This window comes from Echinococcus granulosus (genome assembly GCF_000524195.1).
Source record: "Echinococcus granulosus chromosome Unknown EG_S00163, whole genome shotgun sequence".
Lineage (NCBI taxonomy): Eukaryota > Metazoa > Platyhelminthes > Cestoda > Cyclophyllidea > Taeniidae > Echinococcus > Echinococcus granulosus.
In genome coordinates, this window is record NW_020170543.1 from 146,022 (window position 1) to 160,754 (window position 14,733).

The following is a 14,733-nucleotide window of genomic DNA, read 5'->3' on the forward strand; positions in this document are numbered from 1 at the left end:
TACTTTATATAAAAAATTCGAGTTATAAAGCGAGCTCCCTCAAAAAACGATTTTAAGTCCGCCTGCTATAATGAAATATTTATCAGTTGGTGTAATTTACACTACTACGGTTGGACATTTCCATATTTGGAGTGTCATTAATTGGACCAATGAAATGCTTGCATCACACAACCATGAAACCATTTATGTTGGTACGCTAATGGCTTAACAATTTAATTCATTGAACTGCTTGAATGATGCTGGTTACTTGACAAGAGCGCGCATTGATTGCTGATGACATGAATGGAGCAGGATGCTGGGGTAGAAAAGGAAGTGAAGTTGACGTCCATAAATGTGCAAGCTTTTTCAATATTCCACGATTTGGTCTTTACCCCTTCAAAAATTATCATTTTCCGTGTCGCCTATGCTGCTAGTTTCTCAACCTCTCTGTAGGTTCCATGGTAGTGTGTCTATATTCTTGCAGAAGTACGCGTTTCCTCCTTGACCATAATAAATTAAGAGTGACATCCAGTAATGCAATTGGCCTGTACCTAGGCCACCTGCAAAGGGAGAGTTGTGGAGGCTACTGCTTCGGGAAAGTCTTATCTGGGCACCATTGAAGTGAACGCAAAGTGGTAAGGAGGAATAAGCGCGAAACTTGACCCTTGCGAAATTATGCTATATTCCGTCCTTTGTTAGTTTAAGTATGCTTTTAGGCTAGAGTTCATACCACTGGCGACGGACATCCATGATAGCTAGCATAATTCTCCGTCCCCGAATCCAGTTTTCGTTCAAGAGAACGAAACACCAGCTCCAGAAGAATTACCAAGAGGAATCAGTGACGTTGGGAGTTAAATATCATCTTAGTTGCAGTAGAATTCGATGACTGGTGGGGTTGGTTCGTGGGTATTATTCTCACAGCACCGACTGCATTGTGATGACTGACGCGGGACTTCGCCCATGGGGTGAACGCTTAAAAGAGGCGAAGGGCTGTATTATGCTTTGCTTGTTTGTTTAACTTTCGGTTTTGGTGGTGAGGCCAAAGAGGTGCTTCGCCATTGTACCTCCCCCAGGTGGTTTGGCCTTTGGGCCATGCCAGTAGCCCCCCAAGCCCTATTATGCGGCGGCAATGTATTTACAGCTCGAGTTATATGTCCGCTTTCGTCTTCAGAAAACTCTTGGGGCGCCACACTCGTAGTCTATGTCGTTGACCTTAACCGCGAGATTATTTCGACTTTCCTGATAGGAAGGAGAGATAATCCACCAAATCGTAACTAAAAGTGATGGGAGTGGAAGTGGCTGTGACTAAGTTTGTTTTCTCTTATAGAAGTGGTGTTTGGAACAACTCTGTATCTTGATGGTGAGAGTTTACAAATTCTCATTTTTTAACTCTCGGTTTGGGTAACAGGCCGCTTAGATGCTCCACCATGATACCCCCGCCAGACGGTCTCGCCTCCCGGACCAAGCCAGTGGCTCCAAAGCCTTTCAGTATGTCGACAATACCTTTTCTGTCCGAGTTGTAGGTCTCCCTTCGGCTTCGGAGAAGTCTTGGGGTGCTACATCAATGCTCGGCATTTGGGCAAATAACATTTTTTCCTTAAAAGATCAGAACTTTTTAAAGTAACGTGTATTTTTAGAAAAAAACCTAATAACTTTTGGATCTCAAAATTTTGGTGGAATAACATTCAAGACAAGAAAATGGCTAAAAAGAAAGATTTTTTTCCTTATTTATGATGAAAGATAAAATAGGCAAGATTTCATTAGTCAACCAAACTACCTATGTGAAGACTCGTAGAGGAAACGCATATTCCCTAGTGTCGACCAGCATGTAATGGCTGAATGCATTAAGTAGTTGGAATAGCAAAAAACAAGCAGCAAAAAAACTTCGTTCCAATTTAGTAAGGAAAATGTGCATCAAAATTTCCCTTTCCTGAATTCAAGGCTCTCTTCGTGTGCAAACGTAGACGTATTAACCGCTGTGGCAACCATAATCTTTCCATTATTGTAATGATTTTGAGTAGCATAGGCAATTTTCGTCAGATGACTTTGTAGTGCTCTGGAGGAGATACGGTGACGGAGCCCCTAAGCGGTTTGTTATTAAAAGTGAGAGTTAAAAACCACCAAAGTATTGCATAGCTCCATTCCCTTATTGTCCTCTGCACTCCCCAAGGTCAAACTATGGCGTCAGCTATGATAACGCAGTCGGTGCTCACCAGCCACCCATGCCAATCATCGAGGTTCCATGCGTCTGAGAAGATACCTGACCGCAATGTCACTGTCCTCTCTTGGCAATTCTGCTGGACCTGGAATTTCGTCCTGTATGGAAAATATATTAGGGGACGGGGCTTAGACGGGCCATCATTTGTATCCACAACTAGTGGTAGGATCACTGGCTTAAAATCAGAGTCATATAAAAAAGTGCGGATTTCAACACGGTTTCTTTGGAATGGGGTTTCGCGTTTGTTCCGCCGTGGCACTTTTTTGTTACTTCAGTCCTACCCACCTCCATATAGTAGGGAGGTGGAGGAGGTATAACGAGTTCACATATTTGGCACCTTCATACAAGTGCGGTAAACAGTTCCATAACAAGCCTTTCAAGATGGTTCATGGTTAGTGTCGCTTCATGTGTGGATAGCTTTCCTGCAGACCATGGGCCAAGGTAATTGCCGAGGGTGGAAGTCATTTTCAGGCCTTCAGCTAGGGGGTTGTCACAGATTTTCACTTTCCAAGCAAATGCATTTCCTTTACCCCGCTAAGTTTCATCACTTGACAGTAAAAGTCAAGACACTTGTCCTTTAAGATAGGTTTCGTTTTCTGATGCCACCAATGTACCCCTCCGAGACTGCCTTGAAGACGAGAGAAGGTATGATACTCGAGCAGGCTATTTAATGTTGACAACTTGCAGGGCATGGAGACTACTGGTATGGCCCAAAGGCCAGACCACCCGGCGAAGATGCAATGGCGGGACCTTACAAGTGGCCCGTTACCGAAACTGAGAGTTAAACAAAATAAGAAAAAACCTCTTACATAGTGCGTGTCAGATTTAGCTTCGGGATGCATAAATACTATAAGTAGGTCGCTGAGAGACACTGGCAAAGTCATGAAAACAGAATGGATTAAGGGGGTTGATACCTCTCTACCTAACAGAGGAATTCGTGAGCTCTCAGTCCTCTTTTAGCTCATCAGTAAGTAATAATACATTTAAGCTGTCAGTTTTGATACCTATGGCTTGGATGTCATGCGAGTGTCCGATCAAACACCTTGGATCTTCAATCCTTCACCCCTTACCACTTCGCAAGATCGAAAAGGTGTTGCCACTTTTCAAGGAACAAGCGACTTAGCTGTAGCTTCTCCGCCTTTCACCGCTTTTATTTTCCAATTGTCTATTCGGTTTCATATGCGATTGTCCGAGCCTAATCCCAAAAAAAATTAATAATTAGGTCTGGAGGAAGTACCTCTCAAAAGTAGGTGCAAAATGTTGCGTTTACTTTAAAGCCACTTCAATGGCTTTTTTCTCCTCTGGCAGACTAGCTCTTTCGAGTTGTGTTGTCCCGAGTGGGTAGACTTCGGGCGCATTTCACCCAGAAATCCAAGGGTGTGGTAGATTTTGCCGCCACATCTTCTCCAAGGACCCTTCAGTTGGAGAGTAGTCAAGATGACTTTATTTGTTACCCTATTAATAGTCAGAGCATTTTATTCCTTCATTATGATGATTGTCTTTTAAAAAATCACATGTATTTTAAATGTACTTCCACACTGTGATGTATATCATTCCAGCGGCAAGTTTCCAAAACGCACCGACTGTATCATACAAAGGATTGTGTCTATGTAGACAGTTGCTAAGCAGTTAATAGCCATGGTACGAGAGCTTAGAATATATACTTTCGGGAATTATTTGTTATAAATTAACAAAAGTATTTTATCCAAGCTACTATCCTTACATCTGATTCGTACTTGCATTCTGTGCATGACAGGGGGGGGGGAGGGGAAACTACACATGTGATTACTGGTTGTCAAACTGTCTCCACAATAGAGGGGATTGTCTTGTGGCTTTTAACCCTGGACTTAGAAAGGCGAGCTTCTGTTATGATATAAGATTCACTTGATAGCTAAACTGATGTCAAATCGGACAGGTCTGCCAAACTGATGAAATAATGGATGTAATCCTAATTTGGCCGCTTTGTGTTACCGTGTTTAACTCGATTCCAAAACCGTGGAAACACCCAGCGATGGTGAAAGTGTGCAGTAGCAGAACATGATCACAGTTAGTAATGAATTTAATTTCTGGAACTGGTTAAAACTAGATGGATCACATTCAGGGGAGTCTTTTACTGCAGAGTGACGCTTGGAGAACTGCATCCACTGATGTTTAATGAGTGGTAAAGCGAATAGTCTATATCCATAACACATGGAAGGGTAGAGTTGTAGGAGCTACAGAACGAGGGCGTCCTATTCAGTTGTCATGCAACCAACTTGTATGTCTAGCAGTTTAATGGTCTTTAGTTTCTAATAGGAGGGCTTACTGACCGACCGAATAAAATAAGTCGGGAATGACCGAAGGAATGAATGAATGAAACAAGAAGGTTTGAGGAACGAACGACCTGTATATCATCGTTCACCGCTGTACCGTGGCTCACTTTTGAAACCCTCATTACTTCCCTCTCAGACGACTATGCCTGTTGCATGTGTGGATGGCGGTGAATATAACGGTGCAGGTCGAAGGTGTGGAGGAAAATATGCTGCTTTAAAAACAACCCAAACTGCTGAATGAGTAGGAAGAATGTCTTGCTTTCATTTCATTAAGACCTAACCGTAGGAAGATTGCCATTTTTAGGATGGAAATGGAAAAACCATACTGCCTCCTCTTTCCTATCTTCCAAATAATGCTCCAAGCGATTAACATTCTTTCTTAGTATTGGACAGATACAGGCTGAGACAGTTCGAAGGTAAAAATCTTGCAATAGCGAAGTGATTAATCTGAAGTTTTCACATTTAGATAGAAAAAGCTTTGGTTTTCCTCAGGTCACACAGGAGTCCTTAATTCCAGTAGCTCGCCCGCTTGGCTGTCTTTCACTCCTCTCCCGTCTTGACGCACCTTCAACTAAGTAATATCCTCAGGATATCTAAAAATTAATAAATCGGTCCTTCAACTTCTTCTTTTTTTGTGGTACTTTAAAACCTTGGATCTGACCGAGTTCTGAAAAGTACTATTTTCTAATTGGTTAAGTCGCAACCAAAATATTCGAAGGGGACTGTGAGTAGGATTTGTCCAAAAAATGCTTTGGGAATATTTTTTTCTTTTAGTCGGACGCCATAGTAAATTACTCATGATGATAAACATCTCCCAAGGAAGCCGATTGACTACTGGCCGTGATTTATCCGAACAACACTTGCATAAAGACGGAAGAGCATCTCTTCATAATGATTGTTGTAGATATCTTCATGAGCTTCAACAAATTCGCAGTAAAAATGTCATTTCAATCAACTGTGTCCATGATACGAGACGAGCACACTTATTTCGTTTCGCCTGATAACGATTCAAAAAAGTCGGAGGAAAGAGAAGAAGAGAAAGAAAAAGAGCTATGGACACTATAAACAACGGTGCATCAAGAGATAAGAATTGTAAATGAAATCTTAAAATTCTGCAGTTTTAGGTGTTTGCGATATTGTTGAAGGCCGATAAACCGAGGATCTGCCTCGACCATTGTTACACTCCCGTTGTTGTCTTCGTTTCTTGCCACAGCACATCAGTGCTGCCTTAAACTCCGCGCGTATTCGTCGGAAGACGATGTTGTAGAGGATTGGATTGCATACTGAGTTGGCGAAGAGACAAATGCCGGAGACGTGATAGAGCACATCATGAACTTTCCAGAGAATCTTATTGTTGTACCATAGCTCCGCTGGTACCAGCACTACCAAGAGCCGCTCCGCATGAAATGGCGCAAAGCAGGTAAAGAACGCGATGATGATACAAACTGGAAGAAAAAGTGGAATCATCAACACCGTGGCGGTATCAAAGGTAGTAGCGAATGCTAAATGTTGTCGACTACTAGCAGTTATGGGCTGCTGCAATCCAGACACAATTAATTCACATGGTGGGCACGAATATCTGCTCATATCTACAGCCACAGTGAGGCATTTGAATGGTGAAATCATTTTGAAGACGGTTGAACGTCTGCACGTCAATACCGATCACGGCCGTGATAGTGTCCAAACCAACGCTACCTCATTTGTAATCCCTATGATCATTCAATTCAGCGCGTGACATCTAATTTCACAAGAGTTGGAGTGGACACACACAGGATACTTAACCCCTCGCGAACCACGTAGAAGGCTTATTCTAGGTCAGGAACTAGTCAAGCGCCAGGATAAGGTTATATATAACTGTTCTCTTTCTCTCTCCCTCCATTTATAGGCACAAAAGCCTCGGTTTGACCTGAACAACACCTTTCCTGCTCACCTAAAATCCTAATCAATGATTTATTTGTCCTCATTCGTGCGTGGTGTTGAACTTGCTGGATTTGGCAGAGCTCCTGGTGTTGTCTAGCTGCTCTCTTGTCCTGCCCCGTTCGAAAAGCAATGCTACGTCCGCGTTTCAGTGGCGAGACCGCGAGAATCCCGGAGGAGTGCTTTCGCACATTGACCAAGGGGAGAGTGAGCTCTCCTGAGGTTGGTGGCTCAATCGTCTCCACGGGATGTAGATTCTGGGTGAATTTCACTGATCGATGCACACCCCGAAGAATGAGAATGTAGAGGATGGTGATGATAACCAAGGGAAGGAGGAAGAAGAGAATGAAACTCGCTAGAACCGGGTAGGAGAACCAATCCTCCGATTCAACCCTAAAAAAAAAACAATGTGCCGAAGCTTCGAAATTTAAATTATCTGCAGGTAAAGTAATCTCTTTAGTTTGCAAATGGATGACAAAGTTGTGCTCAAGTTTTTTTAATAACATTTTGCGAAGCCATTGGGCGCTTTCCTTTTACTCATTATGCAATGATGCTCTGCAAAAGTTCATTGAAGCTTTATAAATAGGTAAATTATACTTGAACTGCTCGGGTATGTGATATTTTGTAAGATTTGGACTTGGATAAACAAGAGGGAGGGGCAGCACTTGAAGGAGGTGCTTCCGTAAAGTTCATTTGTTCCTAAGTGAGCCTAATAAACAGAAGTATGCGGAAATGACACCAAATTGTCAGTAAACAGAAAGAAATCGGCGGGCCTCTCTTCTACATTTACCTCGTCGTGATTGTTTATAATATCATCAAATCCTACCTCTAAATCCACCAATATTTTCCCACAAATGAAGGTGAATTGTTTGTTTAACTCCCAGTTTTGGTGAAGGGGCCACTTAGGCGCCCCGCCATTGTACCTCTGCTGGGCGGCCTGACCTCCGGATCATGCCATCAATCCCTCAGTCCTTCTGCGTGGTGACAGTACACATTCTGCACGACTATTATGTCCCGGAAGATATTTCAAATCAACAAAACCATCGCCTTTGATTAAAGAGCTTATGATTTAGCCGAATCTCTTGAATTATTTTAGATCAGATATTTACAGAAAAACTCAAAAATTAGATTTTAGATGATAGAGGAGTGGTGAAAAAGAGAATATTTACCTGCACTAATCCCTTTCACGACGACAGACGGAGGGGAGGAGTTTGTGGACAAACAGGAAATAAGTACAAGTCTGCTTTTGCTTGTTTGCTTACCGAGCTTTAAATTAAGGAGCTGCAGATGATACGGACCTCAGTACTCAACGCAGTTTGCATTTCCAACGTTTACGACGACACATCGACTCGGAGCGGAATGGCAAATAAATTTGAAAGACCTACTTCTTTATTTAGCCTCTTGGGAGGCATTCAAACTCATAGAACAATGATTTTGCACAACAAAATCCGGGTTTTTGCGCTACACGATCAAACGCTCTGCTTATTCGAGATAGGCACGAATTCTAACAATCGAGAACGGAGCTTTAACTAATCGCGAGTTTAGAGTAATGGCGCTTGAACCCAATTAAAGAAAGGAGGGAAGAGGGGAAGAAGGGAGGGGAACAACGCGCGGCAATTCGTACTCAAAATCGTTGCACCTTTAAGCCCTGACAGAATAATAAATTATGAAATATAGCTGCATTTTATTTTACAGTTTTGAAAAAACATAAAATCTGGATGTGCTCGAGGAGGTGATTTTTTAAAAACACTAAAATGACCATCTTTTTGGGGCTCTAGTCATCTAGAAGGAAAAGCGTCCCCATCAAACACTGGTTTTTCTTGGTTCACCGCAATGAATGGGACATTTGGACAAATCTATGTCTTAATCATGGCTTAATCGATATGAATTATTAAAAATTCGTATCTCCAGGTAGCCTTTTAACTGGAAATTTGTAAGTATATTCAAGCAAATATTCTGTCATAAAGTGATAACGCTTTTATAAAACCAGGAATTAATGATGAAATCTTTGAAGAAGTAGGAGTAAGTGAAGTTTGCTCAAAGACTTGAATATAACTGTCATCATGTGTCATAAAAATAAACCAAATTTAGACTAAGATAAGCCAGTTAAATTATGCAGCTCTTATTATCTTTTTTTGTTATAAAATAAACAATTTCTCACCAAAATTATACGTTGCTGCACAGAATAAACGGTGATTAACCTTGCTATTCTTAGGATTTGTCTAAATCACCAAATTTATTAGCACTGCTTGTTTTCCGCGTTCTTTAAGTACCCCATCTTTAAGGGCCGACATCACTGAAAGTACCGGAAGTCGGTGAAGTACATGACTCGTATTTTAGGGGTCTTTCTTTGCCAAACTGGACTAATCTCATGGTTATCGTGGAGATGGCATTTAATAAAAACCCTAAATTTTGAATGCGATGGGTGTTTAAGAGTTAACATCAGGTCAGGTGCCGGGAGGTCCGCTTGGTGTCCAAAACATTTGGCTGCGACGACCTGCTCCTCTCTCGAGGCCCCTGCAAGAGGCTTGTGCTTGAATTAATGGACTAGACACTAGTTTGTCGGCCTTATGGAGGGGTTTTAAGTTGGTTTCAAGGCTGATGTATCTCCTTGTAAAAATATGTTTATATAGCATTTAGGGAACTTGTGGTACATGGCAGGGGGACATGTGTTACAGAAAAGCTTTAGGCACTTTGACTTTCCCCTTAAATCTTTCAAGGCTTGATGCATCACCTTTGATAGGGTCTTTTATTCACCCTTCTAGTACCACGTTAGTCGGGACTAAAGCGACAAGAATAAACTAGTGAATAATGCAAAAAGTTGATAAGCACCTACGCTTCTTCATCGCACTTTACCAAAAGCTGCCGTGCAGACTGTCAAGCATTCATGCCCGAGATTTATTTTTTTGACACATTGCACTGTCAAGGAGAGTGAGAAAACCTTTCCCCCTATTTGGTATTAGTTAGGACCAGGTAATCAGCCAAAAAGTTGCATATTGCATAAAAACACAAAATTTAGCTGCAGAGCTTGGCCATGCGAAGATGTGCGCTGCTATGGAAGCGGTGGTGTTTAAAGTTAAGCTGTTGGGAAAGGTCAGAGATTTTCAATGAATAAAATATGCTCAAACATCTATCTGCTCTTGTTGAATTCTTAATGGGAAAAATACATCCCAGAAACTTGCGTATTTGGCGCACAAATGTTCATTTGGTGTTGGATTTCGTCCAAATCGAAACCACTACAAACGGGTTTTATTTTTAAAGCGCAACAATGTTCGTTTGTTCAAGGAATTTGCATTTGTCATTTATACTGGTACATAGAGCTGTAGGTTTTCAAATTTTCTATGGAGCGTCCCCGTTTTATTCTTTTTCTGCGCTTTGTTCAAATCGAAAGTAGTTACATTAAAGTCAAATAGCCAGTCTGAAATTTCTCGCTCAAATATTGAATAAGGCTCTGTTTACTGTTTTTATGACTTGCGATAGGCATTGAGGTGGTGCAAACTGCCGTTTCCTCTCAAAAAAGAACTTTCCTTTCTATTACAGGAAACACCTAAATCTCCGATTATTTTGTGGATTGGGAGAGCCATGCGGAAGAAGGCTTCGCGTTCCTACACAGGAGGCTAATGTGGAAACCATGCGCTTTTAACATTTATACTCAAATGGCTGGAATGAGTACTCTTTTACGTGGTTTTGTGGCATAAAGCATCTAATTTGTTTCATTAACAAAGGCGTCTTTTTACAATTTCTACCAAAGGGAAACGAACCAAATTATTCTCAAATCAAGTATGAAGCCAAAGCGTATACCATGCAAAGTGATAGTACTTTCTTCAGACAGTTGAAAATCCCTATGGAGTAGGTCTTTGCGTCGAGTTAGCAGGTGTCATTAACCCTGGGATTGTGTTAATTGACATTTATTTTGGGACACCTGTTTAAAAAACACTTTTGACGGTTTTAAATTCAGGGACTACGGCGTAATTTTTTACGCGGAACTCTTAAAACCAGGGGAATTTACTGATTTGTACAGAATTGACAGATGACTATGGCTAGATTGAATGATCTTATTATTAGATGAAAGAAAAAATCTAGTTGAATCGGCTCCTTAGGATACTACCGAATTTGCGTTTTTTACCGGTCGATTTCACATAAAATAATACAATGATGAAGCCTTGTGATCCGTAAGAATTACTTTGTAAGAAGTACGAGTTACCTATTTCTCTATTACTTAATTATTTGGAGCCTTTAAACGCGCTAATACAATGAAGAATTATCTCAATTACGTGCAACACTCAACTCAGATTTTCGTTAACTGAGCAAACTTTAATCAACACTATTTTTCACCGAAATCCGAGGCGAGCAAATGCTGATTTAACTTCTACGTTGATTGCATACAAAATAATTACCTCCTGTTTCACAACATTTGGTATAAGTGGTTTTTGAGCTGCTAGCATACATAACTAGGTTATCTGTTGCCATTTCCTTTCCGTTTCCTTCCTTATTTTTCATAGAAGGATTTACGTTACTCCGTCTGATAGTTAACAGTAGATTGATTCTCCTAACTTAAGGCCTAACATCTGCTTATAAAAATAACAACTTTTAAACTTAAGTCAGTAAAGCTTGTGCCTTTCCTGTAGTTTCCGACTCAAATTCACCTAAAATGGACTTCGTGATGAGTTGCGGGATCCGCCTCTTATGTAGAGGCAGATATTGTTTACGCATTTTGACTATATCGGCGTAATTACTTTAACTTATGTTCCCGTAACCATCCTTACTAGCTAAATAAAGATGTGAGTGGATAAATTTCGGCTTGTAATTTTAATTGCCATGACTGGCATTAAATTTCGCCGTGATCTAATGCGCGCGAGGTAGACGACTTATCTTGGCCATTTGCATAAAAACGCAACACTTTATACGAAGATATTTCACCTCCGAGAGCATATAAATAATTCAGGGTGAAGAAGCCATGCAAAACCACAAGCAGTGAATATTGTGGTCCTAAGTTGTACCCTTCTTCCAAAGCATTTTTCAATGCAAAGTACGCTAAACTACTAGATGATATTAAAATTGGCAGGCGGGTGCAAGTAAGTACTTAGTTGTCCGGTAAGATAAATAACTTAGCTCCACATAACAAAAAACAAGATTTCTTTTGCAATATAAAGTTCGCAACTGCACAGTTGGACTTACCGAGACAGTACAAATGGAGGATTCCTTTATCATAACTGATTGATAGTTTGTAGACGAATCATTCCTATAGATATAACTCAGAGCGACCTGGAGCGTGATGGGTAGGCTAAACAGCGGTGATAATATCCACACAATAATGACGGTGATGCGGACTTTTTTAAATCGACCCCAATCTCTACAACATCTGAAAAAGTCCACTTTTTTCAGCCTGACAACACTGTCTGAGCCATTTCTTCTTTTGGTGCCAGGAATTGCCGTTGAGAGGGGATGGATTATTGCAATGTATCTTTCAATTGTAAGCACAGTGATTGTAAGCACAGAAGATATCATACTGGCTTCGGCAAGAAATGCCCTCAAACGACAGGCAGCTTCCTCAAACGGGTAGGGATAACGGTTCCACATCATATAAAGATCGTGCGGAAGACCCAGAACAAGAATAAGGAGATCTGAGACGCTGAGATTGACCAGGTAGTAGTTAATCGGTGTATGGAAAGAGCGATTGACAAGGATAACCCAAAGTAGAATTACATTTCCAAAGAAACCAAAGGTAAATATAATGATGTAAATGATGAAAATTGGGACCAGGAGTTCCAATTCAGTTCGTCGAAGTCCGCGGATCGGAATTAGGTACTCCCAAATGTCTTCTGTGAATTCTGCCTCACTAGAATTCAGTGGAAGAGGTCCTAGTGTTGACAAACTCATGTTGACATGTAAAACTACAACTTGTTAATTTGGGAAGTTAGACATTTGAAAAGTCGGATCTTGGGAAAATTCAAGAGCAAATGGACTGACCAATGAGAATAAGAGAAGGTAGTGGCCAATCCGAAAATAGCAGAGTCACTTTTGCAACCTGGCATGAAATTTGCAGCGGTAACTTCCTTAGTGGAATATTTCTTTGGACCGCAATATGTGTACTCCAATCTATCTTTGCTGCTTGCTTATTCCTCCTACATAAATGTCTGTTTGATGCATAATACTGTAACTGTATCGCTATACCATCTAACTTTGCAGTGATTTCTAACCAAACCAAATGTTTCAATATCTTTTCCAAGTCTGCTGCAGAGGTATGGATGCAAACCCTATTTCTTGAGAAAGAGAGCAGTTTACAAATTTTCGACTTAGACCAACCTCTAGTTTATCGAGAAGACGTGATTTCATCTTTCTAGCAGATTGCTCAAAGTAATAGCAATAGAGGAGTTGTTAAAGACCTTCAGAATAAATAAGCACTTTCGACGTCGCTACTCCCGAAAAAATGTTCGCTTTAACACCATGAGGCTTTTTCCTGACTGGTGTCTGACAACTTAATATGGTGCAGTAGAGCAACCTAATAAATAGCCACTGCATATCAGCGTGAATTGACGGTTAAGAGAAAAGAAGAACGTGAATTACATTTACTTCAGTACCACCTGAAAATAGAATCGGTGTATCAGATCCCAGTTACTATCAGTATGGGTCAAAAAAGATCTGCATGGAGAGGTAGATGCCAAATTGTTACACAAATCAGCAGTGTTTGAGGCTAACCAAGCAACCTAGACATAAATGGATGAGTGTGTGGGTGTTTGTTTGATGGAATCTCAAATCTCCTACTAAAGTCAATCAATTTATAGCCATCCATTTTATCGGTGTATCCAAAGCATCATCACGAGAATTCTACTTAGAGCAATTAAATGTTTGCGCGAAAAGTTTTTATATTTTAAGAACCATTTCCAGAAATACAGAAGACCTAGCTACACCAAACTGTCGCAAAATGGATGTTGACTTTGTTTAAAAGTCATTAAAAAGAGTAAAAGCAAGACAGGAAAGCAATTGTAGAGAAATTAGATTGGAGCAGATACCTTTTGGTAAATATTCAGCATAATTAATAATGATAGATGTACCATCACAGGTGGTAATTGCGAGCGACTTAGTTCAGGGTTATTTATATCTCCTACCTCAAACTCTCAAAGCTTTTGTGCACATTATTCCACTTTCTTTTTACCATAACGTTCAGATTATTGTTCGTCAATGGTGCAATATTTAGATGATATTTTCGCTATGTTATTTCTTCTCACCTCCAAATTCAGAAGGGTGATTGGAGCGGAACATCGTGCATTGTAGTAATGTGCGATTTTACAATTGATACGCACTTCTGTAGTATCTCACTGTCCATTTATCTCCACCTTGGAAGAGCTGGTGCTTTCCCGGTCGTGAGATTGGTTCACTATCACTGCTTGCCATCTAAAAGTTGCGCTGAAGCAAACGTGCATGAGCAAATACTATCGCAGCACTCCAAGCCTTCTCTGAAAATGGAAGAAGGCCTAATACTCGGATAGAGTATGTACTGACATCTACAGGAGGTCTTGGGGCTACTGACCTCACTCTGAGTCCAGCCGCCCGGTGGAGGTATAATAGCGGTGCCTTTAATTGACCCGTTAGCGAAACCAGGAGTTGAACAACCATAAAAAGTATTGGACTTAAATTCATGTGTTGAGGTACTGCTCGTCTAAAAGAAGTTGATACCGTCCCAATGTTTAGACCAACTTTAAAATAAAAATGACCTGCGAGAATATGTATACAGGTGTTCACATTAATACATATAGCCAACGATTAGTCTTCACTTGTCACTGTCATGTTCCCAGGGCGAATTGGCGTTTCATTTTCATCCGTATCACATTCTTGCTTTTTAAAGGGAGAATAAGATAAATCACAGACGAATAATTAATCCGGTGCCTAGAATTACGCATGCATTCATTGAAAAAGAAGTATTAATTCAGGAGAAATTGTTTCGTAAGTAAGCAGAAATATTTAATGGTTGCGTAAGAAAAAATCAACCTGATTTGCTCTTTAGTGACTGCCATCTCTTGATTCTGGGGGTAATACTTTCATTTTTCATTTTTACACCTAGTTCCACAACTGCATATTGAGAAGGAAATGCATCACATTACTTGTTCATTTAACTTCCGGTTTCAGTAATAGGTCACTTAGGGGCTCCAATACTGTAACATCACCGAGCAACCTACCCTCCGGGTTGTGCCAGCAGGCCCAAGCCTTACTGTATTATATCTTATTTCGACTTCAGGGAGATCTACGGGCGCCACAATACAGAAAATCGAAGTCTTATGGGAAAATCAGAGTTTGCCTCCTCCTCCT

At 40.7% G+C, this 14,733-nt stretch overlaps 2 protein-coding genes across 2 annotated transcripts in view; one reads left to right on the top strand and one right to left on the bottom strand. All coding sequences in view use genetic code 11, as the record gives it.

Annotated features, from left to right (window-relative positions):
* Positions 1–5,613: 5,613 nt before the first annotated feature.
* EGR_09734 (Neuropeptides capa receptor) lies at positions 5,614–7,379 on the bottom strand (the record flags this gene model as incomplete). Its single annotated transcript, XM_024498983.1, has 3 exons — positions 5,614–5,954; positions 6,440–6,819; positions 7,369–7,379. 3 exons carry the CDS (start codon positions 7,377–7,379, stop codon positions 5,614–5,616), a joined length of 732 nt encoding a protein of 243 aa, XP_024346619.1.
* Positions 7,380–9,544: 2,165 nt separating this feature from the next.
* EGR_09735 (hypothetical protein) overlaps positions 9,545–14,733 on the top strand; it is a gene marked incomplete at both ends in the record, with an annotated part of 6,400 nt that continues 1,211 nt past the window's right edge. The window contains 5 exons of the mRNA XM_024498984.1: positions 9,545–9,646; positions 9,688–9,736; positions 10,152–10,275; positions 11,372–11,501; positions 14,489–14,610. Coding sequence (XP_024346620.1) covers positions 9,545–9,646; positions 9,688–9,736; positions 10,152–10,275; positions 11,372–11,501; positions 14,489–14,610 — 527 coding nt within the window. The remainder of the gene's footprint in view (positions 9,647–9,687; positions 9,737–10,151; positions 10,276–11,371; positions 11,502–14,488; positions 14,611–14,733) is intronic.